Here is a 26,563-nt window from a genome sequence, read left to right on the forward strand (position 1 = left end):
GGGCGCGGGGGCTGCTGCGGGGCGACCTGGTTTACCCCGATGCGGGGGGCTGAGCGAGACCGAGAGGCCGAAGGCTGGAGCTTCAGCAGCCCGAAAGGAGCCGGAGACCCACGCTGGGGACGCGCCGGCGGAGTTTCTTTCCCGCTTGGAGGGCGGTCGATCGCTGCGGCAGCCGGTGTTTGACGCCGGATGGGGTTTGCGGAGCCGTTTGCCACTCTCTGGGGCGTGGGAAGAGCTGCTCGATGCCGTCCCGGGACGGGACCGGGGGGGTTTGTCGGTGCCGGTGGGCTCGGGCCGCTCGGTTTATCGGCTCGGCGTCGTGGTGAATGCTGCCGCTGCCTCGAAGAGACGGCGTTTGCCGTAGTGCCGCTTCGGCTTGCGCGCGATCTGGGCTGGTGACGCCGCGGCGTCGGGGTCACGGCCGCGCGGAGTCCCCGGCTCAGCCCTGAGAGCGAGGGGCCGGGAGTCGTTCCTTCTGCGGCCCCGCCGTGGTGCCCGGGACAGGGGTGGGGACTTCTCGTCCCTTGGGAGGGCTTGGAAGTGGCCGCTGCGTCCCGAGAGCCCCGGGATCGCGTCCCGAGAGCCACGGGATCGCGTCCCGAGAGCCCCGGCACCGCGTCCCGAGAGCCCTGGCACCACTTCCCGAGAGCCCCGGGATCGCGTCCCGAGAGCCCTGGCACCGCGTCCCGAGAGCCCCAGGATCGCGTCTCGAGAGCCCCGGGATCGCTTCCCGAGAGCCCCGGGATCGCTTCCCAAGAGCCCTGGCACCGCGTCCCAAGAGCCCCGGGATCGCTTCCCGAGAGCCCTGGCACCGCGTCCCGAGAGCCCCGGGATCGCTTCCCGAGAGCCCTGGCACCGCGTCCCGAGAGCCGCGGGATCGCTTCCCGAGAGCCCTGGCACCGCGTCCCGAGAGCCCCGGGATCGCGTCCCGAGAGCCCTGGCACCGCGTCCCGAGAGCCCCGGGATCGCTTCCCGAGAGCCCTGGGATCGCTTCCCGAGAGCCCCGGGATCGCTTCCCGAGAGCCCCAGCACCGCGTCCCGAGAGCCCCGGGATCACATCCCGAGAGCCCTGGCACCGCGTCCCGAGAGCCCCAGGATCGCTTCCCGAGAGCCCCGGCACCGCGTCCCGAGAGCCCCGGGATCGCTTCCCGAGAGCCCCGGGATCGCTTCCTGAGAGCCCCGGGATCGCTTCCCGAGAGCCCTGGCACCGCGTCCCGAGAGCCCCGGGATCGCTTCCCGAGAGCCCTGGCACCGCGTCCCGAGAGCCCTGGCACCGCGTCCCGAGAGCCCCGGCACCGCGTCCCGAGAGCCCTGGCACCGCGTCCCGAGAGCCCCGGCACCGCGTCCCGAGAGCCCCGGGATCGCTTCCCGAGAGCCCCGGCACCGCGTCCCGAGAGCCCCGGCACCGCGTCCCGAGAGCCCCGGCACCGCGTCCCGAGAGCCCCGGGATCGCTTCCCGAGAGCCCCGGCACCGCGTCCCGAGAGCCCTGGCACCGCGTCCCGAGAGCCCCGGGATCGCTTCCCGAGAGCCCCGGCACCGCGTCCCGAGAGCCCCGGGATCGCTTCCCGAGAGCCCCGGGATCGCGTCCCGAGAGCCCTGGGATCGCGTCCCGAGAGCCCCGGGATCGCGTCCCGAGAGCCCCGGCACCGCGTCCCGAGAGCCCCGGCACCGCTTCCCGAGAGCCCCGGGATCGCGTCCCGAGAGCCCTGGCACCGCGTCCCGAGAGCCCTGGCACCGCGTCCCGAGAGCCCTGGCACCGCGTCCCGAGAGCCCCGGGATCGCGTCCCGAGAGCCCTGGCACCGCGTCCCGAGAGCCCCGGGATCGCGTCCTGAGAGCCCTGGCACCGCGTCCCGAGAGCCCCGGGATCGCTTCCCGAGAGCCCCGGCACCGCGTCCCGAGAGCCCCGGGATCGCTTCCCGAGAGCCTCGGCACCACTTCCCGAGAGCCCCGGGATCACGTCCCGAGAGCCCCGGGATCGCTTCCCGAGAGCCCCGGGATCGCTTCCCAAGAGCCCTGGGATCGCGTCCCGAGAGCCCTGGGATCGCGTCCCGAGAGCCCCGGCACCGCGTCCCGAGAGCCCCGGCACCGCTTCCCGAGAGCCCCGGGATCGCGTCCCGAGAGCCCTGGCACCGCGTCCCGAGAGCCCTGGCACCGCGTCCCGAGAGCCCTGGCACCGCGTCCCGAGAGCCCCGGGATCGCGTCCCGAGAGCCCTGGCACCGCGTCCCGAGAGCCCCGGGATCGCGTCCTGAGAGCCCTGGCACCGCGTCCCGAGAGCCCCGGGATCGCTTCCCGAGAGCCCCGGCACCGCGTCCCGAGAGCCCCGGGATCGCTTCCCGAGAGCCTCGGCACCACTTCCCGAGAGCCCCGGGATCACGTCCCGAGAGCCCCGGGATCGCTTCCCGAGAGCCCCGGGATCGCTTCCCAAGAGCCCTGGGATCGCGTCCCGAGAGCCCTGGGATCGCGTCCCGAGAGCCCCGGCACCGCGTCCCGAGAGCCCCGGGATCGCTTCCCGAGAGCCCCGGGATCGCGTCCCGAGAGCCCTGGCACCGCGTCCCGGGCTGTTTACAGCTTCTCCTGTTACCGTCCCGGAGAGGCCCCGAGCTGGGGAGCGAGCGGGGGCTCCGGCACCGTCACGAAGCCGCCTTCCCCCTTCACTCCCAGCAGCTCTGCCCGTCCCTCCGGGACGAGGCGTGGAGACGGTCGCTGAGGCTGAACGCTAACCAGTTAACCAGTTAACCAGTCCCGGGGTCAGCCTAGTTCACGGTTCTGACGGACCGCGGAGGGGGCAGCTCCCCGAGGGGCTGCCACGGCCGTCGCCCCAGCCCGCGGCAGAGCAGCCGCCGCGCGCCTCGGAGGGAGAACGGTCCGGCCAAAAACAACCGGTGACCTTCAGAGAGCGAGGAGGGGAGCCGGGCACGGAGCCCGGAGGAGGTGGTACGGGCACGGCCCCCCCGGCACGCCGAGGGTGCCACGCGTGCCGCGGGCGAGCTCGCCCTTACGCAGCCGAAGCGACGCGGCGGCGCGTGGGTCAGGATTGGGCCGGCGGCGCGGGTGCCGATCCGGGGTTGTTGTCGCTCTTATTTTTCCCCTGCCTGGAGGAGGTGTTGGCTTCCCGGCTTTCCCTCCGACCGGAGGGTTTTGGGTGGAAAAAGACCCTGATGGGCGTCGAGCCGTGCCGCCTGGGCTTCTCCCTCCGCGGCTGCGAGGATCCCTCTCTCCGCAGGATACGCACGCTCGGCAGCGGCCGTTGCGCAGGGAATCGCTCCGGGGCCGGAAGCCGAAGACGATGAAGCTGTTGGAGAACTCGAGTTTCGAAGCGATCAACTCCCAGCTGACGGTGGAGACGGGAGACGCTCACATCATCGGCCGGTGAGTGCGGCCCTGCCCGCTGTCTGCCGGGGACGTTGTGCTCTGTCCTCGACCCGGCCGGAGGTCGCTGCTGGTTCGTGGGAACCCTGAATGGGGGGGAAGGGACCTGATGGAGCATCTTGTTCCAACCCCCTTCCATGGAAGGGACATCTCCGACCGGATCCGGGTGCTTCGAGCCCCGTCCAACCTGGCCTGGGGTGTTCCCGGGGATGGGGCATCTCCCACCTCTCCGGGCAACCTGGGCCAGGGCCTCCCCACCCTCCGAGTGAAGAATTCCTTCCTGAGATCCGATCTGAATCTCCCCTCTGTCAGTCCAAAGCCATCACCCCTTGTCCCATCACCCCCTGCCCTTGTCCCAGCCCCTCTCCAGCTCTCTCGTAGACCCCCATGAAGTTCTGGAAGACCTCTCTAAGGTCTCCCCGCAGCCTTCTCCTCCCCAGGCTGAGCAGCCCCAGCTCTCCCAGCCTCTCCTCCCAGCAGAGGGGTTCCAGCCCTCGGGTCATTGCTGGGGCCTCCTCCGGCCCCGCTCCCACAGCTCCAGCTCTGCCCTGTGCTGAGGGCTCCAGAGCTGGGGGTAGGACTCCTGGGGGGTCTCAGCAGAGCGGGGCAGAGGGGCAGAATCCCCTCCCTCGCTCTGTGCCCACGCTGCCAGGTCGTGTCCAGCTTCACAGAATCACAGAATGTCAGGGGTTGGCAGGGACCTCTGTGGGTCCCCCAGTCCAACCCTCCTGCCCAAGCAGGGTCACCCAGAGCAGGCTGTAGAGGACCTTGTCCAGGTGGGTCTGGAATATCTCCAGAGAAGGAGACTCCACAGCCTCCCTGGGCAGCCTGGGCCAGGGCTCCGTCACCCTCAGAGGGAAGAAGTTCTTCCTCGGGTTCAGCTGGAGCTTCCTCTGCTCCAGTTTGTGCCCGTTGCCCCTTGTCCTGTCGCTGGGCACCACTGGAAAGAGTCTGGCCCCGTCCTCCTGACACCCACCCTGCAGATATTTCGAGGCATTTCGAAGGTCCCCTCTCAGCCTTCTCTTCTCCAGGCTGAACAAGCCCAGCTCCCTCAGCCTCTCCTCGTAGGAGAGATGTTCCAGTCCCCTCCTCATCCTCGTAGCCCTGCGCTGGCCTCTCCCCAGTAGCTCCTCATCTTTCTTGAACTGGGGAGCCCAGCACTGGACCCAGCACTGCAGATGGGGCCTCCCCAGGGCAGAGCAGAGGGGCAGGAGAACCTCCCTCGCCCTGCTGCCCACACTCCTCGTGATGCACCCAGGATCCCGTTGGCCTGCTTGGCACCCAGGAGCTGTTCTCACCCGCCGTTGTTCGGTCGGAGCTGGGCGATGGGACCTGCCAGTCACTGGGAAGGGCTCTGGGCCTTGGCCAGCTCTGGACCTATTTTTGGTGCTGGCTGGAGGGATCCTTTTCGGGCTTCGTGCTCGCGGTGGGTTGGCCCTGACCCACCAAAGCCACTCGGTCGCTCCCCTCCTCGTCTGGGCATGGGGGAGGAAATGTCCCAAAAGGTTGGTGGGGCGAGGTGGGGGCAGGGAGAGGGCCCTCAGCAGCCACCGTCACGGGGAAACCAGACTCAGCTTGGGGAAATTAGCTTAATTTGTCACCAATTAAATCAGAGTCAAGTCATGAGAAATAACCCCAAAATCTTAAAATCACCTTCCCCCACCCCCCGTGTATCCCGGGCTCGACTTCATTCCCGATTTTCTCTGCCTTCTCCCCGTCAGAGGCGCGGGGGGAGGGGGAACGGGGGTCGGGTCGGTTTGTCACACGTTGTCCCTGCTGCTCCTTCCTCCGTGCTCTCTTCTTCTGCTCCAGCGTGGGACCTCCCATGGTCTGCTCCCCCGTGGGCCTCCATGGCTGGGAGGACAGCCTGCCTCACCGTGGTCTTCATCATGGGCTGCAGGGACACCTGCCTCACCATGGTCTTCATCATGGGCTGCAGGGACAACCTGCCTTGTCATGGTCTTCTTCACGGGCTGGAAGGGCAGCCTGCCTCACCATGGCGCTCATAATGGGCTGCAGGGACAGCCTACCTCACCGTGGTCTTCATCATGGGCTGCAGGGACAGCCTGCCCCACCATGGTCTGCTCCACAGCTGCAGGGACAGCCTGCCTCACCGTGGTCTTCATCATGGGCTGCAGGGACAGCCTGCCTCACCATGGTCTGCTCCACAGCTGCAGGGACACCTGCCTCACCGTGGTCTTCATCATGGGCTGCAGGGACAGCCTGCCTCACCATGGTCTGCTCCACAGCTGCAGGGACACCTGCCTCACCGTGGTCTTCATCATGGGCTGCAGGGACAGCCTGCCTCACCGTGGTCTTCATCACGGGTTTCAGAGACAACCTGCCTCACCAGGGTCTGCTCCATGGCAGGAGGGACAGCCTGCCTCACCATGGTCTTCATCCATGGGCTGCAGGGACAGCATGTCCCACCATGGTCTTCACCACGGGCTGCAGGGCTTCTGGCTCTTCTCACAGAAGCCACCCCTGTACCCCCCGACTACCAAAGCCTTGCCACGCAAACCCCACGCACCGCTGGCGTCGGTCTGGCTTGCGGGCGCTGCGACCGGTGACCGCAGCGATGCGGGACGCTGCCAGCTCCGCTTCCTGAGCTCCCCGTGCCGGGGGCAAGGCGGGCGGCACGGCAGGGGTGGTGGGGTGGCTCTGGTGTCCCCAGGAGAGCTGTTCAGCTCGGATGACCTCTTCTGAGCCACTGTGGGGTAAACGGCTCTATCTCCATCCAGGCATCCCAGCATGGCGGGGTTGGCAGGGCCCTCAGGGGTCCCCCAGCCCAACCCCCTGCCCAAGCAGGGTCACCCAGAGCAGGGGGCACAGCACCGCGTCCAGGCGGGGCTGGAATATCTCCAGAGAAGGAGACTCCACAGCCTCCCTGGGCAGCCTGGGCCAGGGCTCCGGCACCCTCAGAGGGAAGAAGTTCTTCCTCGGGTTCAGCTGGAGCTTCCTCTGCTCCAGTTTGTGCCCGTTGCCCCTTGTCCTGTCGCTGGGCACCACTGGGAAGAGTCTGGCCCCGTCCTCCTGACCCCCACCCTGCAGATATTTCGAGGCATTTCGAAGGTCCCCTCTCAGCCTTCTCTTCTCCAGGCTGAACAAGCCCAGCTCCCTCAGCCTCTCCTCACAGGAGAGATGCTCCAGTCCCCTCCTCATCCTCGTAGCCCTGCGCTGGTCTCTCTCCAGTAGCTCCTCATCTTTCTTGAACTGGGGAGCCCAGAACTGGACTCTCTCCAGTATCTCCTCATCTTTCTTGAACTGGAGAGCCCAGAACTGGTCTCTCTCCAGTAGCTCCTCATCTTTCTTGAACTGGGGAGCCCACAATTGGACTCTTTCCAGTAGCTCCTCACCTTTCTTGAACTGGGGAGCCCAGAACTGGACTCTTTCCAGTAGCTCCTCATCCTTCTTGAACTGGGGAGCCCAGAACTGGACTCTCTCCAGTAGCTCCTCATCCTTCTTGAACTGGGGAGCCCAGAACTGGACTCTCTCCAGTAGCTCCTCATCTTTCTGGAACTGGGGAGCCCAGCACTGGACACAGCACTGCAGATGGGGCCTCCCCAGGGCAGAGAAGCGGGGCAGGAGAACGCATGCACAGATGTTTAAGGAAATGGGTTTGTGACAGCCGTGGTTGCCATGCGCAGAGCCAAGAGACCAGGTGACATGGGGACGGTCGCTCCTGGGGCCTGGAGATCCTTCGGCCATGCTGCTGCCTCGTCCGAGCCCTCACCACGGCGCTGTGCCGGGGCCTGCGTGGGTGCCACCGCTGCGGTGCCGGTGGCTGTGCCGGCCTCACGCCGGGCTCCGCGTGTCTCCCCAGGATCGAGAGCTACTCCTGCAAGATGGCTGGCGACGACAAGCACATGTTCAAGCAGTTCTGCCAGGAGGGCCAGCCGCACGTGCTGGAGGCCCTGTCGCCTCCGCAGACCACCGGCATCAGCCCCAGCAGGTACCGGGGACTGGGGGGGTCTGGCTGCTCCGCTGCGGGGGCCGGGATTCCCAGAGGGAATGAGCCTGCCCTGGGGGCTGGCGTCGCTTCCACGGCCCTGGGCTGGCTGCTCCGCTTGTTCCTGGTGTGATAAAATCACTGCTCTGCGGAATCACGGAATGGTTTAGGTTGGGGAAGACCCTTAGGATCACCCAGTCCGGCCGTAAACCCCCCGCTGCCAAGCCCACCACCGAACCACGTCCCCAAGCGCCACGTCTGCCCGGCTTTTAAACACCCCCGGGGAAGGGGACCCCACCACCGCCCCGTCCCAGCGCTCAGCAGCCCTCTCAGGGAAGGGATTTTCCCCCAAATCCACCCTAAACCTCCTGGAGGCCGTTTCCTTCATCCATCGCTTGTTCCTTGGGAGCGGAGCTGCTTTCAGCAGCGCTGAGGTCTCCCCTCGGCCCCCTTTTCCACGGGCTGACCCCCCCCAGCTCCCCCAGAGCCTTCTCCAACCACGCTGCCCTTCCCAGCCCCTCAGCGCCTTCCTCGCGGCGAGGGGCCCAGCGCTGAGCGCGGGATTCGAGGAGCGGGGCCGTGCCGAGCTCGGGGGACGGTCACTGCCGCGGTGCTGCTGCCCACACGGTTCCTGGTAGAAGCCGGGATGCTCGTGGCCACCTTGGCCGCCTCGGCACGCTGCTGGCTCGAGTTCAGCGCTGGCACCATCCATGCCACCTCTGATGCAACCGTTCTGCGTCACAGGCTCAGTAAGAGTCAGAGCGGCGATGAGGAGGGACCCCTGAGTGACAAGTGCAGCCGCAAGACCCTCTTCTACCTGATCGCGACGCTCAACGAGTCCTTCCGCCCGGACTACGACTTCAGCGCTGCCAAGAGCCACGAGTTCAGCCGGGAGCCGAGCCTCAACTGGGTACGTGAGCGAAGCGCCGCGGCCGGCCGGGTCCCGCGCCCCTGCCTCTGTCCTGGAAGGGAATCACGGAATCCCAGAATGGTGGGGGTTGGCAGGGCCCTCTGGGGGTCCCCCAGCCCAACCCCCTGCCCAAGCAGGGTCACCCAGAGCAGGGGGCACAGCACCGCGGCCAGGCGGGGCTGGAATATCTCCAGAGAAGGAGACTCCACAGCCTCCCTGGGCAGCCTGGGCCAGGGCTCCGTCACCCTCAGAGGGAAGAAGTTCTTCCTCGGGTTCAGCTGGAGCTTCCTCTGCTCCAGTTTGTGCCCGTTGCCCCTTGTCCTGTCGCTGGGCACCACTGAACAGAGTCTGGCCCTGTCCTCCTGACCCCCACCCTGCAGATATTTAGAGGCATTTCGAAGGTCCCCTCTCAGCCTTCTCTTCTCCAGGCTGAACAAGCCCAGCTCCCTCAGCCTCTCCTCGCAGGAGAGATGCTCCAGTCCCCTCCTCATCCTCGTAGCCCTCCGCTGGCCTCTCCCCAGTAGCTCCTCATCTCTCTTGAACTGGGGAGCCCAGAACTGGTCTCTCCCCAGTAGCTCCTCCTCTTTCTTGAACTGGGGAACCCAGCACTGGACCCAGCACTGCAGATGGGGCCTCCCCAGGGCAGAGCAGAGGGGCAGGAGAACCTCCCTCGCCCTGCTGCCCACACTCCTCCTCATACACCCCAGGATCCCACTGCCATTCTTGGCACCCAGGGCACGCTGCTGGCTCATGGTCACCCTGTTGTCCCCCAGCACTCCCCGTCCCTCTCCACAGAGCTGCTCTCCAGCAGCTTCGCCCCTGGCAGCGTGGATCTGGTGGGGAGCGTCCGGTTTTCCGGGGAGCCCCGCCGCGCTGCCGGGATCTGGGGTAACCGCTCCCGGGGCACGCCGCGCTCCCTCCGGCAGCGGCAGCCCTCGTGCTTCCCAGGGAGAGGTTTGTGGGGTGTCCCTTCCAGCAGCCATCCTGGGGTGCTTTCCTTCGGAGGCGGCAGCCGTGTCTTCGCTCACCGTTGGGCACGGCCTCTCGTCAGCGGCGTTTTCCACGCCGGCCTTGGTCAGGCTGCTGACCGAGGAGAAGGTCAGGGGAAGGAAGGCTGAAGGAAGCACCGGTGGCTTGAGTCCCTCTGGAGCTTTCATCCCCGTGCCAGCACGCTGGTGGCCGGACTCTGCCTTACCACGTGCTGGTTCTGCTCCAAGCGCGCTGTCCCTCCGTCCGTCCGTCTGTCCGTCCCCTGGCTGTCGGGGTCCAGCGAGGCTTCCTTCGCCGAGCAGGCAGACGGAGCGGGACGTGTCCTCTGTGACTGGGGAGGGGAGGCTTGGGCTCTGCGTAACCCAGAGATCCCCTATGGGTTCCTCAGGGCCCAGAACCGAACCCGAGGAAGAACTTCTTCCCTCTGAGGGTGACGGAGCCCTGGCCCAGGCTGCCCAGGGAGGCTGTGGAGTCTCCTTCTCTGGAGATATTCCAGACCCACCTGGACGCGGTGCTGTGCAGCCTGCTGTGGGTGACCCTGCTTGGGCAGGGGGTTGGGCTGGGTGATCCACCAAGGTCCTTCCAACCCCGAACATTCTGCGATTCTGTGAGGTGGCACCCTGGTCCAACGGCCAACACGAGTCTGCCCAAGGAGGGGTGGAAGCGGAGGGAGCAAAACTGTGGGTTCTGGTTCCTGTTCCCGGGGTTGCTCATCTATTAAGAAACATTTAGCAGAGAACAGAGCTGGAGCTGTGGGAGCGGGGCCAGAGGAGACCCCAGCAATGACCCGAGGGCTGGAACCCCTCTGCGGGGAGGAGAGGCTGGGAGAGCTGGGGCTGCTCAGCCTGGGGAGGAGAAGGCTGCAGGGAGACCTTAGAGAGGTCTTCCAGAACTTCATGGGGGCCTACAAGAGAGCTGGAGAGGGGCTGTGACAAGCGCAGGGGGTGATGGGACAAGGGGTGATGTCTTTGGGCTGAGAGAGGGGAGATTCAGATCGGATCTCAGGAAGGAATTCTTCACTCGGAGGGTGGGGAGGCCCCGGCCCAGGCTGCCCAGGGAGGCTGTGGAGTCTCCTTCTCTGGAGATATTCCAACCCCAGCTGGACGCGCTGCTGTGCCCCCTGCTCTGGGTGACCCTGCTTGGGCAGGGGGTTGGGCTGGGGGACCCCCAGAGGTCCCTGCCAACCCCCACCATTCTGGGATTCTGTGACCCGGCACGGCGGTGCCTCGGCCGTCGGCTTCTCCCCCTCCGCGCTCATCGTCCGGCTCCGGCATCTCCGCTCGATGGGAGGACGAGCGTGGGCGGGAGGGTGGGTGACAGCCCCTCACCCCCTCTCACCGGCCCTGCTCGCTCTCTCGAGGTGGTGAACGCCGTCAACTGCAGCCTCTTCTCGGCCGTTCGGGAGGATTTCAACGCCCTGAAGCCTCACCTGTGGGATGCTGTGGACGAGGAGATCTGCCTTTCCGAGTGTGACATCTACAGGTAACGGGGCAAGCGCTTGCCCCTGGGCCTGGATCCTGCTGGGAAATAGTTATTTTTTGATAAAAAGCTACATTTCGGCGTGTACGTGTGCAAGGACGAACCGCTGGAGCGGGGCAAGGTGTCTCCTCACCGGGGTTTGCCGGCGCCGGTGGATGGGGAGCGGCTGCTGCCGTCCTCTCCCGTGCGGAATTTCCGCGCCCTGAGATCTGTGCTCCGGGCAGCAGCCGCGCCGGCCGGCCCTCGCCCTCCCTCCGACGCCGGCACGGGGGCTGCCTGGCTCCGCGGGCTCCGACAGCTCCGACTCCTGCCTGCTCTCTGCCCACCAAGGCCCCGAGCTCGCCCTCTTTGCCCCTTTCCTTCCTCCAACCCCCAGCCGGCGCGAGAGCGGGGTCGGCGCCGGGAGCGGAGCGCGGTGATTCTCATGCCTCTGCCTGCTGTTGCAGCTACAACCCCGACCTGGATTCGGATCCCTTCGGAGAGGACGGGAGCCTCTGGTCCTTCAACTACTTCTTTTACAACAAGAGGCTGAAGCGGATTGTCTTCTTTACCTGTCGTTCCATCAGGTCAGGCCGCGCGGCGTCCCCGCGGTCGCCCTAAGAATTGCCGTGCCTGCTTGCGAGCAGCGTCCCCGCGCCGCGGGGTCCCTGTGGCTGTCACTGGCCCCGGAGCCGGGCGCGGTGGAGACGTGCTGGGGAGCTGCCGCTGCTGGCACGCCAGGTTGGCCAGGGAGAGCGGAGCTCAGCTGGAGCCCGGTTCCCTCCGTCGTCCCCGGGGACCTGGCACCGGGCTGCTGCTCGCGGGTGCGTCCCAGGGGGCCGTAACCCCTCGGGGGGCACTGCTGGCGGCCAGATCCAGTTGGGTGTGGAGCAGCCTCCTGGCAGGGACCTGAGTGCGCTGGGGAGAGGAATCCCAGAATCCCAGCATGGTGGGGGTTGGCAGGGACCTCTGGGGTCACCCAGCCCAGCCCCCTGCCCAAGCAGGGTCACCCAGAGCAGGGGGCACAGCACCGCGTCCAGCCGGGGCTGGAATATCTCCAGAGAAGGAGACTCCCCAACCCCTCTGGGCAGCCTGGGCCAGGACTCCGTCACCCTCAGAGGGAAGAAGTTCTTCCTCGGGTTCAGCTGGAGCTTCCTCTGCTCCAGTTTGTGCCCGTTGCCCCTTGTCCTGTCACTGGGCACCACTGGGAAGAGTCTGGCCCCGTCCTCCTGACCCCCCCCCCTGCAGATACTTAGAGGCATTTCCAAGGTCCCCTCTCAGCCTTCTCTTCTCCAGGCTGAACAAGCCCAGCTCCCTCAGCCTCTCCTCGCAGGAGAGATGCTCCAGCCCCCTCCTCATCCTCGTAGCCCTGCACTGGGCTCTCTCCAGTAGCTCCTCATCTTTCTTGAACTGGGGAGCCCAGAACTGGACTCTCTCCAGTAGCTCCTCACCTTTCTTGAACTGGGGAGCCCAGCACTGGACCCAGCACTGCAGATGGGGCCTCCCCAGGGCAGAGCAGAGGGGGAGGAGAACCTCCCTCGCCCTGCTGCCCACACTCCTCCTCATGCACCCCAGGATCCCATTGCCCTTCTTTGCACCCAGGGCACGCTGCTGGCTCATGGTCACCCTGTCGTCCCCCAGCACTCCCAGTCCCTCTCCACAGAGCTGCTCTCCAGCAGGGCCGCCCCAGCCTGTCCTGGTGCCTGGGGTTGTTCCTCCCCAGGGGCAGGACCCTGCCCTTGCCCTGGTTGAACCTCATCAGGTTCCTCTCTGCCCAGCTCTCCAGCCTGCCCAGGTCTCCCTGGATCCAGCACAGCTGCCGCTGTCTCAGCCGCACCGCGCGGAGCGGTGCCGGCCGGGCGCTCACCCTGTGCCCCCCATTTCCCCGCAGCGGGTACGCGTACACGCGCTCGGAAGCCGGCAACGAGCTGGACATGGATCTGGGTGAAGAGGAAGAGCACGGGGACGCCGGCGACACCGAGAGCGGCAGCATCGAGGAGGAGAGGTGCGTGAGCTCGGCGCTCCGGCGTGCCGGCTGCGGGCTCCGGCGGGACCGAATTTCTGCTCCGCTGCCTCGGGAGCGGCTCGGAGCTCGGCGGGACCGAGGAGCCGTGACGCCCGCACGCTTGGCCGCAGGTTGCAGGTGATTTGCATGTGAGCCCCCCGACCCCTCGCCGAGGTGCCTGGCAGCCCCCGCCGAGCCCACCCACCCGCCCCGGCTGCGGCGTCGCTCTCCCCGACACGGACGCTGGAGGAAGAACCTCGGGCATCTCGGAGCGCGACGGACTGGAAGCAGCCGCGGCGTCCCGGCCGAAGACGCGTCCCCTCGCTCCGGCCGCGTCCCCTCGCTCCGGCCGGGCTCCCGTTCCGCTCCGGCGCGGGCCGGGGCTCGCCGGACGGCCGTGCCGGAGCTCCGAGAGGCTTCGCCGCACTTTATCGCCGATCTCCTTGGCTGCACTGACCCGCAGACTCCCTCGCGGCGCTGGAGCCGGGCTGGATTTCCCTCGAGCACTTTTTTTCTGTACTGGTTGTGACCCTGGCCAACGCCGTCCGTCCGTCCGTCCGTCCGCAGCCTCTGCCCGGCTCCCCCCGGGCGCAGCCTTGCCCACGAACCGCCCCCAGCCCCCTCCCCGGAGAAGAGCCCGTTGGTTTCCAAGAGGTTTGCTTCTCCCTTGCCCCCCCGCCCTGGTTTTTCTCCGCCGGTTTGGTTTCCTCGGTCGGTTTTCGTTCCGGCCGGCGGCGGCCGGCGCCGAGGGGTCCCACCGAGCAGCCCCCCGGGTGAGCGCGGCCCCTGAGCCCACGCCTCCATTGCTTTTCCTTGGGGGTTTCTTCAAACCACACCCGGCTTTCACCGGGGCGGCGGTGCCGGAGCCCGGCTGCTTTGGTGCAGCCGCATCCCCCCCCCCCGGTTCCTTCCGTCCCCCCTCGCCCAGCCGCTGCGGGCCGACCCCCCGCTCTGCCGGAGTTTGGGGGGCTGAGTCCCCCCCCGCTCCGGATTTCGGTGGGTGTGGGGCAGGGAGAGCTCAGCTGAGCGTGAGCAAGCGAGGGGCAGCGGCTGCCGTGGGGTCTGAGCTGCCTGGAAAAGCCCCCCCCCGAGAGGAGCCCCCGTGGGGCAGCACCGTGGCCACAGCTCTTCGCCCCCCCGGGGCTGTCTGCGTGGCCCCTGCCCCCTTCTCTGGGGGTTTTGGGGGGTCTTGACCCCCCGGAGTGGTCTGCGTGACCCCTGTCCCTCTCTCTGGGGGTTTTGGGGGGTCTTGACCCCCCAGGGCTGTCTGCGTGGCTCCTGCCCCCCTCTCTGGGAGTTTTGGGGGGTCTTGACCCCCCAGAGTGGTCTGCGTGACCCCTGTCCCTCTCTCTGGGGGTTTTGGGGGGTCTTGACCCCCCGGAGTGGTCTGCGTGACCCCTGTCCCTCTCTCTGGGGGTTTTGGGGGGTCTTGACCCCCCGGAGTGGTCTGCTTGACCCCTGCCCCTCTCTCTGGGGGTTTTGGGGGGTCTTGACCCCCCAGGGTGGTCTGCGCAGCCCCTGCCCCTCTCTCTGGGAGTTTTGGGGGGTCTTGACCCCCCGGAGTGGTCTGCGTGACCCCTGTCCCTCTCTCTGGGAGTTTTGGGGGGTCTTGACCCCCCGGAGTGGTCTGCTTGACCCCTGCCCCTCTCTCTGGGGGTTTTGGGGGGTCTTGACCCCCCAGGGTGGTCTGCGCAGCCCCTGCCCCTCTCTCTGGGAGTTTTGGGGGGTCTTGACCCCCCGGAGTGGTCTGCGTGACCCCTGTCCCTCTCTCTGGGAGTTTTGGGGGGTCTTGACCCCCCGGGGTGGTCTGCTCAGCCCCTGCCCCTCTCTCTGGGGGTGTTAGGGGGTCAGACCCCCCGGGGTGGTCTGCGCGGCCCCTGTCCCTCTCTCTGGGGGTTTTGGGTGGTCTTGACCCCCCGGGGTGGTCTGTGCGGCCCCTGCCCCTCTATTTGGGGGTGTTGGGGGGTCTTGACCCCCCGGGGTGGTCTGCGCTGCCCCTGCCCCTCTCTCTGGGGGTTTTGGGGGGTCTTGACCCCCCGGGGTGGTCTGCGCGGCCCCTGCCCCTCTCTCTGGGGGTTTTGGGGGGTCTTGACCCCCCCGGTGTGGTCTGCACGGCCCCTGCCCCTCTCTCTGGGGGTTTTGGGGGGTCTTGACCCCCCGGAGTGGTCTGCGCGGCCCCTGCCCCCCTCTCTGGGGGTGCTGGGGGGTCTTGACCCCATTTCCCCGGCCTGGCCATGGGCGAGAGGTGCTGGGGGGTGCTGCAGGCCTGGCTTGGGGTGCAGAGGGAAGGCAGACAGACAGATGGACAGACAGACACCCAGGCTCCTCGCTGAGGTGCGGAGGGCAGGCAGACAGACAGACAGACGGATGCCCAGGCTCCTTGCCGTGGTGTGGAGGGAAGGCAGACAGACAGACGGACAGACGCCCAGGCTCCTGGCTGGGGTGCAAAGGGCAGACAGACAGACAGACAGGCTCCTCGCTGAGGTGTGGAGGGAAGGCAGACAGACAGACAGACGGACGCCTGGGCCCCTCGCTGGGGTGTGGAGGTGGCAGACAGACAGACAGACGGATGCCCAGGCTTCTTGCCAGGGTGCAAAGGGCAGACAGACAGACAGACGGACGCCTGGGCCCCTCGCTGGGGTGTGGAAAGCAGGCAGACAGACAGACAGATGGATAGCCAGGCTCCTCGCCGGGGTGTGGAGGGCAGGCAGACAGACAGACAGATGGACACCCAGGCTTCTCACTGGGGTGTGGAGGGAAGGCAGGCAGACAGACGGACAGCCAGGTTCCTTGCCGGGGTGTGGAGGGAAGGCAGACAGACAGACGGATGCCCAGGCTCCTTGCCCTGGTGTGGAGGGAAGGCAGACAGACAGACAGACGGACGCCTGGGCCCCTCGCTGGGGTGTGGAGGTGAGGCAGACAGACAGACAGACGGACAGCCAGGCCCCTCACCAGGGTGTAAAGGGCAGGCAGACAGACAGACGGACGCCTGGGCCCCTCGCTGGGGTGTGGAGGGAAGGCAGACAGACAGACAGACAGACAGCCAGGCCCCACGGCGGGGTGTGAAGGGCAGACAGACAGACGGACACCCAGGCCCCTCACCCCGTCCCCGCCGACAGCCGCTCTCCCCGTCCCCCTGCTCCGCAGCAGCCGGCTCCGGGTCGGGGTTCGTTTCCTCCTCGCTCATCGGGACCCCCAGGGCCACCCCCTAGCACCCACGGGACCCTCGCGGGCCGGAGCAGGGTTCAGCCCGGTGCCCCCCACCACCGCTCGCCCCCTCTCCCCCCACGCTGCTGCGGCCGCCGGCCCCGTTTGCGCCCCGCCGCCGTGTGCCCTCACGCCAATAAAGGTTTTCTGTCATTCGCCCCCCGCTTTCCCTCGGGGACCCCGCACCAGGGGGGGGGGTCGCACGGGGGGGTCTCCCCGGGGACCGCGTTCCTTCCCCGCCGGAGACCCCCCGGTGCCGGAGCGGGGCCAACGGGCTTCGGGCAGCCCGGCACGAGGGGGTTGGTGCCCCCCGGACCCCCCTCCCCGCTACCGGAAAGGCAGTTGGCCCCGCGGGTCGGCGCGCTGCTCAGTCGCTTCGACTTGGGAGCCTGGGGTTAGCGCGGTGCCGAAGAGCGGCGGCTTCCGCGGTGCTGCCGGGGCCGGTGAGCCGCGATCCGCCGCGGTGATGCCAGGGCTGGTGAGCTGTGATCTGCCGTGGCAGCACCGGGGCTTTGAGCCGTGATCCACGGCGGTGCTGCCGGAGCCGGTGAGCTGCGATCCACCATGGTGACCAGCAGTCAACCACGGCAGTGCCACAATGCCAGGGCCAGTGAGCCACAATCCACCACGGTGATGCCAGGGCCGGTGAGCTGTGATCCACCGCGGCGGTGCCAGGGCTCGTTACCGGTGACCCACTGTGGCAATGCCGGGGCTGGTGACTAGCGATCCACCGCGGTGATGCCGGGGCGGGTGACCAGCGGTCCACCACAGCAGTACCGGCACCGTATGGAGCCACAATCCACCGCAGCGGTGCCGGCACCATACGGAGCCGTGATCCACCGCAGCGGTGCCGGGGCTAGTTACCGGTGACCCACTGTGGCAATGCCGGGGCTGGTGAGCCATGATTCACCACGGCATTGCCGGAGATGGTGACCAGCAATCCACCACGGTGATGCCGGGGCTGGTGAGCAGCCATCCACCATGGCGTTGCCGGAGTTGGTGACCAGCGATCCACCGCAGCGGTGCCAGCACCGTACGGAGTTGAACCGTAGGTTCAACAAGGGCAAGTGCAGGGTCCTGCCCCTGGGGAGGAACAACCCCAGGCACCAGGACAGGCTGGGGCGGAGCTGCTGGAGAGCAGCTCTGCGGAGAGGGACTGGGAGTGCTGGGGGACGACAGGGTGACCAGGAGCCAGCAGCGTGCCCTGGGTGCCAAGAAGGCCAAGGGGATCCTGGGGTGCATGAGGAGGAGTGTGGGCAGCAGGGCGAGGGAGGTTCTCCTGCCCCTCTGCTCTGCCCTGGGGAGGCCCCATCTGCAGTGCTGGGTCCAGTGCTGGGCTCCCCAGTTCAAGAAAGATGAGGAGCTACTGGAGAGAGTCCAGCGCAGGGCTGCGAGGATGAGGAGGGGACTGGAGCATCTCCCCTACGAGGAGAGGTTGAGGGAGCTGGGCTTGTTCAGCCTGGAGAAGAGAAGGCTGCGAGGGGACCTTCGAAATGCCTCTAAATATCTGCAGGGTGGGGGTCAGGAGGACGGGGCCAGACTCTTCCCAGTGGTGCCCAGCGACAGGACAAGGGGCAACGGGCACAAACTGGAGCAGAGGAAGCTCCAGCTGAACCCGAGGAAGAACTTCTTCCCTCTGAGGGTGACGGAGCCCTGGCCCAGGCTGCCCAGGGAGGCTGTGGAGTCTCCTTCTCTGGAGATATTCCAGCCCCGCCTGGACGCGGTGCTGTGCCCCCTGCTCTGGGTGACCCTGCTTGGGCAGGGGGTTGGGCTGGGTGACCCCCAGAGGGCCCTGCCAACCCCGACCATGCTGGGATTCTGAGATTCTGTAATACCGGGGCTGGTGAGCCACAATCCACCATGGCATTGCCAGAGCTGGTGAGCAGCGATCCACTGCGGCGGTGCCAGGGCCAGTTACCAGACATCCACCATGGCAGTGCCGGGGCTGGTGAGCCGCGATCCACCGCAGCAGTGCCGGCACTGTACGGAGCCGTGATCCACCGCGGCGGTGCCGGGGCCGGTGAGCCACGGTCCAGCCTGGTTTCGGTGTCCTCCCGTTTCCCCTCGGATGCGTGCGGCCGTCGAGGCGACCCGGTAACCCCACCGCAGCCATGGCCGTGCCGTCGGCCGGGGTCCCGGCGAGCCGGGCTCCGGGGCTCTCGGCGGGGCCGGGGCAGGGGTCGCGGCTCTGCCCGTCCCCCCCCGGGGGCGCGGGGGGGGAACAGGACCCTCGCGTGGCCCCACGGCTCCTCCGGCCCCGGGTGGGAGCCGGGACCGGGGCAGGACCGTGCCGGTGGGTTGCTGGTTGCATGGCTTGGGTGGGCTTCTCTTGGGGGGCTGGTGGGTGCTGGGCTTCCCGTGGGGGGCTTGGGGGCATCTCCTGGGGGCTTGGGGGGTGGTGGGCTTCTCCTGAGGGCTTGGGGGCTTCTGGGGGGCTTGGGGACATCACCTGGGGGGGTGATGGGCTTCTCCTGGGGGGCCTGGGGGCTTCTGGGGGGCTTGAGGGCATCTCCTGGTGGGCTGGGGGTTGGTGGGATGCTACTGGGGGGCTTGAGGGTGTCTCCTGGTGGCTTGGGGGTGGAGGGCTTCTTCTGGGGGACTTGGAGGCTTCTGGGGGACATGGGGGCATCTCTTGGGGGGCTGGTGGACTTCTGAGGGGCTTGGAGGCTTCTGGGGGACTTGGGGGCTTCTCCTGGGGGCTTGGGGGCTTCTGGGGGTCCTGGGGGCATCTCCTGAAGGGCTTGGGGGCTTCTGGGGGCTGGTGAGCTTCTCCTGGGGGGCTTGGGGGCTTCTGGGGGGCTTGGGGGCATCTCCTGGAGGGCTGGTGGGCTTCTTCTGGGGGGCTTGGGAGCTTCTGGGTGGCTTGGGGGCATCTCCTCGAGGGCTTGGGGGTGATGGGCCACTCCCTTTGGGTTGGTGGGCTTCTGCTGGGGGGCTTGGAGGCTTCTGGGGGTCTAGGGGTGGTGGGCTCCTGGGGGGCTCCGGGCAGCGTGGGCTCAGCCCCCTCTCCAGAGACGCGTGGTGATTCCCGCACTGACCGTGCCCAGCTGCCGGCACGGCTCGGCACCGGTGGGCTTGATGCCGGCGCCGGGGTTGCTGGAGCCCTCTTCATGCTCGGGTGGGCTCCATGCTCAGGCACGGGTGGAAGGAGAATCCCACGGGAAAGCCCGGCTCCGGGACCTGCCTGTGCTTGGGTGGGCTTCGTGCTCGGGTGGGCTCCGTGGAAAGGTACCAGGGATGCTCCGGGGATGCTCCAGGGATGCTCCGGGGATGTACTGGGGATGCTCTGGGAAAGGTACCAGGGACGCTCCAGGGATGCTCCGGGATACTCTGGGATGCTCTGGGGATGCTCTGGGATGCTCCAGGGATGCTCTAGGAAAGGTACCAGGGATGCCTTGGGGATGCTCTGGGGTTGCTCCAGGGATGCTCCGGGGATGCTCCAGGGATGCTCTGGGAAAGGTACCAGGGATGCTCCGGGGATGCTCTGGGATACTCTGGCATGCTCTGAGGATGCTCCAGGGATGCTCTGGGAAAGCTACCAGGGAATGCTCCGGGAATGCTCCGGGAAAGGTACCAGGGATGCTCCGGGAGGGCTTCGGGCGAGCAGCCGAGGGCCGGCCCTCCCCACCCGCGCTAGGACCCAGAGGCGCCGCAGGGCCAGGGGGCGTGTCCCACTCGGGGGGCGGGGCTCTCCCCGCGGACCTCCCACTCCCAGAAGCCCTTTCCACGCATGGCCCCTCCCCCTGGTGCTCCTTAGCGGATTGGCTCAGCCTCGCCGCGGCCCCACCCTCGCGACGCTCATTGGCTCCGCGGTTGCTAGGTGACGGCCGCCATCTTGGAAGCGCCGGCCATGGCGGCGGAGAGGGAGGAGGAGGAAGCGGCGATGGTGGAGCTGGCGGCCCTGCTGGGCCCGGAGGCGGGCGCGGCGGCGCGGGAGGGCGCGGCGGCGGCGGCTCTGGCCCTGTCGGGGAGCGCGGCGGGGCGGCGGCTGCTGGCGGGGAGGCCCGAGGCGCTGGAGGCCCTGTTGGAGCTGGCGACGGGCCCGGCCCAGGCCCAGGCCCCACTCCAGGCCCCGGCCCAGGCCCCGGCGGCGGCCCGCGACGCCCTGAGCTGCCTGGTGAACGTCTCGGCCGAGCCTGCGGCCCGCGGCCCGCTGCTGGCCGCGCTGCCCGCCCTGCTGGGCCTGCTGCCGGCCGGGCCGGCCTGCGGGCTGCTGGCCAACCTCTGCCGGGAGCGCGGCGGGGCCCGGCGGGTGCTGCGGGGCCTGCGAGAGCTCGGCCCGGGTTTGACGCCGCTCCTCCGGATCCTGAGCGAGCCCCAGCCACCCGCCCAGCTCGGGCCGCTGCTCTGCAACCTCAGCCAGCTGCCCGAGGGACGCCGCGGGCTCCTCGACCGCTCCCGGTGCGGCTGCGGGCGGGGCAGGGCTGGGCCCGGGGCGCTGGAGCTCGCCGTGACCCCCCCCCCCCACCACCCCGTTCCCTCCCCGCAGGTGCTCGGTGCAGCGGCTGCTGCCCTTCACGCAGTGCAAGGACTCGGTCGTCCAGCGCCGGGGCGTGGTGGGGGCCCTGCGGAACTGCTGCTTCGAGTACGGTGAGAGGCGACGACCCCGGCACCGCCTGCCTGCCGGAACTGGGGGAACTGGGGCGGAACTGGGACGGAGCCCGCTCTCTTCACAGCCGTCCGCGTGGTGCTGTGCGTTGGGCCAGTGGCCGGGGCTGTGCCGGTGGCACAGCCGGGTTTGGGCGGGGATCGGCTGGGTCGAGCCGGGGCCGTGCCGGTGGCGTGGCCGGGATGAACTGGGGCACGGTCAGGTTGAGCTGGGCCTGTGCTGGAGGCTTGGCCAGGGCCGTGCCGGTGGCTCAGCTGGGTTTGGCCGGGGCCGTGCCGGTGGCATGGCTATGCTGAGCTGTGGCACGGCCGCGTTGTGCCAGGGCTGTGCCGGTGAAGCAGCCGGGGCCGTGCCGGTGGCATGGCCGGGATGAACTGGGGCACGGCCGGGTTGTGCCAGGGCCGTGCCGGTGGCTCAGCTGGCACCGAGCACCGCTTGTGCAGCATCAGGCCCTCCTCCGTTCCTCGCCGGGGGGCCGCAGCCGGGCCAGCCGACCCCCGCAGACCGGAGGGCTGTCCCCACGGCGCGGCGTCGCTGGTGGCGGGGAGGGGGCCGACGCGGGCGGGCATCGCTCGGTGCCGAGCGTCGCTTGGGGCTTTTTTCCTGGGTTTTTTCCCCCCCTCCCGATCTGGACCACTGAGCTTTTCCCGCTTCCGCTGGTGGGGCGGGGGCTGGGCTGCCGGCCGGGGTCCCCCCACCATGGGGGGGGTCGTGGCAGCCCCTCTGACCCCCGGCCATCCCCAGAGGACCACGAGTGGCTGCTGAGCGAGGAGGTAGACATCCTGCCCTTCCTCCTCCTGCCCCTGGCAGGCCCCGAGGAGCTCCCCGAGGACGAGACGGAGCGTGAGTGGGGGTCGGAGCGGGCGTGGGGGGCTGCCGGCCCCCCCCAAACCCCCCCCCTGAAGCCCCCCTCTCCGCAGGGCTCCCCCCGGAGCTGCAGTACCTGCCGCAGGACAAGCAGCGCGAGGAGGACCCCGACATCCGGAAGATGCTGCTGGAAGCCATCATGCTGGTGGGCGCCCGGAGCTCCGGGGTGGGGGGGGCTGAGGGGGGGGGGGTTCGGGGCCACCCCGCTCTGCCGGGGGGGGGGGCGGGGGAGCTGGCCCTGAATATTTGTGGGGAGGGGGAAAAGGGGAGGCGGGCTCGTCCCGGGGCTGCCCGGGATGGGGGGCACAACCTCGAGCATCAGCGGGCGCTTGCTGGCTGGGGGGGGTTGGTTTTAAGCTGAAAAAGGGCGATTTGGGGTGGATAGGAGACAGGAATTCTTCACGCTGGGGGTGGGAGATGCCCCGTCCGTGCCGGGGGGGGGTGGTGGGAGAAGCCCCCTCCCCGTCAGGGTGGGAGATGCCCCCTCCCTGGGGACGCCCGCGTCCGGGAGAGGTCCCTGTGATGGTGACCGGGGGCTGGACGGCCGCAGAAGCCCCCTGCCCACCCCACCCCTTTGGGGACCCTCAGCCAGGCGGCGTGGCCGGTGCTGGGGGGCTGTCCCACCCCCCCAGGGCTCGGAGGGGCTCTGGGACAGACCCCCAGCGCCGTGGGGCACCTCGGCCCCCCACCCGGGGACAGCGGGGCTGCCCGAGCCCCGACGCCTCACTCACCCAGGGACTGGCACCGGCCATGCCAGCTGGCACCGGGGGCTGTCACCAGCCACCCTGGGGACCGTCACCAGGGGCTGGCACTGGCTGCACTGGGGGTTGTCACCGGCCACTGTGGGGACTGTCGCTGGGGGCTGTCACCAGCCACCCTGGGACCATCACTGGCCATGCCGGGGGCTGTCACCGGCCACCCTGGGGACCATCATGGACCATGCCAGGGGCCGTTACCAGCTGCCCTGGGGGCTGTCACCGGCCACCCCGGGGGCTGTCACAGGGGGTTGTCACCAGCCATGCTGGGGGCTGTCACTGACTGCACCGGGGGCTGTCACCAGGGGCTGTCACTGGCTGCACCAGGGACTGTCACTGGCCATGCCAGGGGCTGTCACCAGGGGTTGTCACCGGCCACCCTGGGGACTGTCACTGGGGGCTGTCACCGGCCACCCTGGGGACTGTCACTGGCTGCACCAGTGACTGTCACCAGCTGTGCTGGGGGCTGTCACTGGCTGCGCTGGGGGGCTGTCACCAGGGGTTGTCACTGGCCACCCTGGGGACTGTCACCAGCCACAGTCACCGGCCGCAGCGGGGGCTATCACTGGCTGTGCTGGGGGCTGTCACCAGCCACCCTGGGGACTGTCACCAGGGGCTATCACTGGCTGCACTGGGGGCTGTCACCGGCCATGCCAGGGGCTGTCACCAGCCGTGCTGCGGGCTGTCACTGGCTGCCCTGGGGACTGTCACCAGGGGCTGTCACTGGCCACACCAGGGACCGTCACCGTCTGTGCTGGGGACTGTCAGTGGCCACCCCAGGGGCTGTCACCAGCCATGCTGGGGGCTGTCACCGGCCACCCTGGGGACTGTCACTGGGGACTGTCACTGGCTGCACCAGTGACTGTCACCAGCCATGCTGGGGGCAGTCACCAACCATGTTGGGGGCTGTCACCTGCCACCCTGGGGACTGTCACCGAGGGCTGTCACCAGCCATGCTGGGACCTGTCAGTGGCTACAGTGGGGGCTGTCACCGGCCACCCTGGGGACTGTCACCAGGGGCTGTCACTGGCTGCACTGGGGGCTGTCACCAGGGGTTGTCACTGGCCATCCTGGGGACTGTCACCAGGGACTGTCCCTGGCTGCACTGGGGGCTGTCACCAGGGGTTGTCACCGGCCATCCTGGGGACTGTCACCAGGGACTGTCCCTGGCTGCACTGGGGGCTGTCACCAGGGGTTGTCACTGGCCATCCTGGGGACTGTCACCAGGGACTGTCCCTGGCTGCACTGGGGGCTGTCACCAGGGGTTGTCACTGGCCATCCTGGGGACTGTCACCAGGGACTGTCCCTGGCTGCACTGGGGGCTGTCACCGGCCATCCTGGGGACTGTCACCAGGGACTGTCCCTGGCTGCACTGGGGGCTGTCACCGGCCATCCTGGGGACTGTCACCAGGGACTGTCCCTGGCTGCACTGGGGGCTGTCACCAGCCATGCTGGGGACTGTCACCGAGTGCTGTCACCAGGGGCTGTCACCGGCCATGGTGGCGGCTATCACTGGCCACACCAGGGACCGTCACCAGCTGTGCTGGGGGCTGTCAGCAGCCACCCCGGGGACTGTTACTGGGGGCTGTCACCAGGGGCTGTCGCTGGCCGTGCCAGGGGCTGTCACCGGGGGCTGTCACCAGGGGCTGTCAGCGGCCGCCCCGGCCCCCCTGCCCACGCTGCGGCCCTGTCACCTCGGCAGCTGACGGCCACGCCGGGCGGCCGGCGCGCGGTGAGAGCGCAGGGCGCGTACGTGGTGCTGCGGGAGCTGCACGCCTGGGAGCGGGAGCCCGCGGCGCGCGCCGCCTGCGAGAAGCTCATCCAGGTGGGCCGGGGTCCTGGGGTGTGGGGGGTCCCACCACCCTGCCCCCCACTTCCCGAGCCTTCCTCCCCTCTCTCCCCAGGTGCTGATCGGGGACGAGCCCCCCGCCGGGCTGGAGAACCTGCTGGAGGTGACGGTGCCCGAGGAGCTGGAGCGGGAGCTGCGGCGCCTGGACCGCGAGGAAGAGGAGCGATGGCGGCGGGAGCGGGGGTGCGACGCTGAGCCCCCCAGAGCCGGCGCGGTGAGGGGGCCGTCGGCCTCGGCTCTTGGCCCCTTTCCCTCCCCACTATGGGGAGGGGGAGGAAATTTCCTTCCCCGCTGGGGGGAATTTTCCTCCTCTCTCGTGGAGGGAGGAATTTGGGGGTGCTGGGGGGGGGAGCGGGGCGTCCCCCCCGCCATCGTGTGGCTCTGCGGGACAGGGCTGGGGGGAAGGGGCTCGCTGAATAAAAGTTTTCCAACCCAAAATGGCCGTGGCCCGAGGGGTGGGAGGTTTGGGGGCTGGGGGGGGAGAGCGGGGCTTCACCTTCATAATAGGGAGATGCGGGGGGGGCGCGGGGGCGATGCCGCTCCGTTCCGCTAGGGGGCGCCGGTGGCGCGGGGGTCCCCCGCGCCACCGGCGCCCCCTAGCGGAACGGAGCGGCGCATGCGCACTGCGCACCGCCCATTTCGGCTGCGAAGGGGGCGCGTCCCGCCGGAGCGAGGGGGGCGTGGCCGACGCACCCGGAAGCGGCGCCGGGGGTAGGGGACGGGGAGGGGGGTGTGGGGGGGGGACAGCGAACCGGTCCCGGTCCTGGGCGGGCGGTGAGTGCGGCCGGGGAAAGGGGAGGGGGGGAACCGGTACAGCGGGGGATCCCCGTGTGCTGCCCGTCCCCTCCTGAGGGGGGGAAACCGGGTCAGCGCCCCCCCCCCCCCCATCCCCACTCCATAGGGGAGCGCTGGGGGAAGGCTTCGGTACCGTGACAAGGCCGCACGTCTCGCTGGGCGGTAACGGGGGTGGGGGGGGGGGGGGGGGGGGGGCACGGCTGGGGATCGACCCCCCCCCCGTGACCTGGCTTGGCCATGAGCAGGGTGGAGAATCTCCGACGGCAGCGCTGGGCTTGGGGCAGCGGCCGAAATCTCAAAGATCGTCCCTAAAATCGCTAATTTATTGTCAAATTCTGCTTTTATTGCCAAATTGTGCTTTTATCTCCAAATTCTTCGTCTCCAGCCCGGAGCTGGGCGGTTGAGGGAGCGGAGCCGGCTCTGCCCCGGCACCCAGGCTCCCAGCCCTTGCAGACGCCGGAAAACTTCGCTCCCCTCGCTCTTTTTCGTGTTTTTTTGGGGTATTCGGGGCGTGGAATATTCCAGCCGCGCCGGGCGGTTTGAGCTTTCTCGACGGACGACGTCTTCCCGTTTGCAGGTGACGGAGCAGCAGCCGGGCCGGGCTCCCTCCAGCTCCCACCTCGGCGGGGATCGATGGAAGCGCTGCGCCCGCTGCTCGCCGGCCTCTCGGAAGCGGAGCTCGGGTGGGCGATCGCGGACCGGCAAGGAACCGGTGTTTCGCTGTAGAGCATCTCCCCCGCCTCGCCCGGCATCGGCTTTCCCTCTTCTTCTCCGGGGAAGTTACGGCAGCGCCTAAAAATAGGTTCCCCGGGGACCCCCAGGCTCGAGCCGGAGGAAGCCGCCGACTGCCTTCTGCTGGCGGGGAAGCTGAAAACGCGGAGCATGACGGAGTCACGGATAAAACGTGAGTAGGGGAGCGTGGCGGGAGCGGCCGAGGGGCTTCGGGCACCGGCCGTGCCGTTGAGTCTCCGTCCCCGCGTCGCCTCGGGCTGCTCCTCCGGCCCGGCCCCAGCACCGCTTTCCCACGGGGATGGAACCGGGGGGAAGCCTCCCTCGTCCTTGCCGGTGCCGCTCTGCGGCGGAGCGGACGGCGAAGCTGCCGGGCCCCTGGGCTGCCGTAGCTCTTGGCTTGGCCGGGTGCGGCAATTCCCTGCCCTAGAAACCGGTCTCGGGCCTCGTCTCCGCCGCAAATTGCGTGAGCTGGAACGGTCTCTGAACGTTTAAACTGGGGTAAGCCCTGGTGCGTGGCCTGAATTAACGCCAGGAAGCGTTGAAACGAATCTTTGTTTATTTGATTTTCAGGCAGTGAAGGGTTTTCTGGGTTAAGCCACGGGGACAGAGTGGGTTGGGGCGGAGCAGGGATTGCCTGCAGCAGCAGCACCGGCTCGTGGTGGCTTTACTGCGGCCGTGGGGCAAACACGCCTTGGAAAATGAGAAACCCCCCCCCCCAAAGTGGGGGGTCTGTTGGCTGTGGGGGTGGGCCAGGAGAAGGGCCACATGGGCCAGGAAAGGGGCAACCAAAGCCAGCACAAGGGCCACCAGGGCCAGGACAAGGGGCACCAGAGCCTGGATGTGGGCCACCAGGGCCAGGAGAAGGGTCACAGGGCCAGGAAGGCGGCCACTAGAGACAGGACAGGGGCCACGAGGGCCAGGAGAAGGGCCACATGGGCCAGGAAAGGGGCAACCAAAGGCAGCACAGGGGCCACCAGAGCCAGGATATGGGTCTCCAGAGCCAGGATGTGGGCCACCAGAGCCAGGAGAAGGGCCACCAGGGCCAGGACAAGGGCCGTCAGGCAG

At 68.5% G+C, this 26,563-nt stretch overlaps 3 protein-coding genes across 7 annotated transcripts in view; all 3 read left to right on the plus strand.

Moving 5' to 3' along the window:
- Positions 1-2,532: 2,532 nt before the first annotated feature.
- Positions 2,533-16,049, plus strand: MAF1 (MAF1 negative regulator of RNA polymerase III). 2 transcript variants are annotated; one of them, XM_075415416.1, is made up of 8 exons: positions 2,533-2,937; positions 3,227-3,372; positions 7,196-7,324; positions 8,066-8,231; positions 10,582-10,703; positions 11,147-11,266; positions 12,571-12,684; positions 12,816-16,049. In XM_075415416.1, the coding sequence occupies exons 2-8, from the start codon at positions 3,290-3,292 to the stop codon at positions 12,835-12,837; spliced, it is 756 nt and encodes a 251-aa protein (XP_075271531.1). In that variant the 5' UTR covers positions 2,533-2,937; positions 3,227-3,289; the 3' UTR covers positions 12,838-16,049. The 2 variants fall into 2 exon arrangements, with proteins under 2 accessions (XP_075271531.1, XP_075271530.1); XM_075415415.1 differs by lacking the exon at positions 2,533-2,937 and having other exon boundaries at positions 3,012-3,372.
- Positions 16,050-19,380: 3,331 nt separating this feature from the next.
- HGH1 (HGH1 cochaperone) lies at positions 19,381-24,524 on the plus strand. The gene is made up of 7 exons (XM_075415335.1): positions 19,381-19,461; positions 19,712-20,292; positions 20,381-20,481; positions 21,245-21,343; positions 21,421-21,512; positions 23,825-23,947; positions 24,027-24,524. Exons 1-7 carry the CDS (start codon positions 19,402-19,404, stop codon positions 24,522-24,524), a joined length of 1,554 nt encoding a protein of 517 aa, XP_075271450.1. The 5' UTR covers positions 19,381-19,401.
- A 105-nt stretch (positions 24,525-24,629) lies between these two features.
- Positions 24,630-26,563, plus strand: part of MROH1 (maestro heat like repeat family member 1) — a 73,349-nt gene continuing 71,415 nt past the window's right edge. For 3 of the 4 annotated variants that reach the window (XM_075415403.1, XM_075415406.1, XM_075415407.1), the window contains exons 1-2: positions 24,713-24,745; positions 25,344-25,670. In XM_075415403.1, the coding sequence (XP_075271518.1) occupies positions 25,649-25,670 (22 nt within the window). In that variant the 5' untranslated portion in view covers positions 24,713-24,745; positions 25,344-25,648. Of the gene's footprint in view, positions 24,683-24,712; positions 24,746-25,343; positions 25,671-26,563 lie in introns of those variants that run through there. The other variant, XM_075415405.1, reaches the window with a different exon arrangement.

Source organism: Opisthocomus hoazin, chromosome 3, assembly GCF_030867145.1.
Source record: "Opisthocomus hoazin isolate bOpiHoa1 chromosome 3, bOpiHoa1.hap1, whole genome shotgun sequence".
NCBI classification, from domain to species: domain Eukaryota; kingdom Metazoa; phylum Chordata; class Aves; order Opisthocomiformes; family Opisthocomidae; genus Opisthocomus; species Opisthocomus hoazin.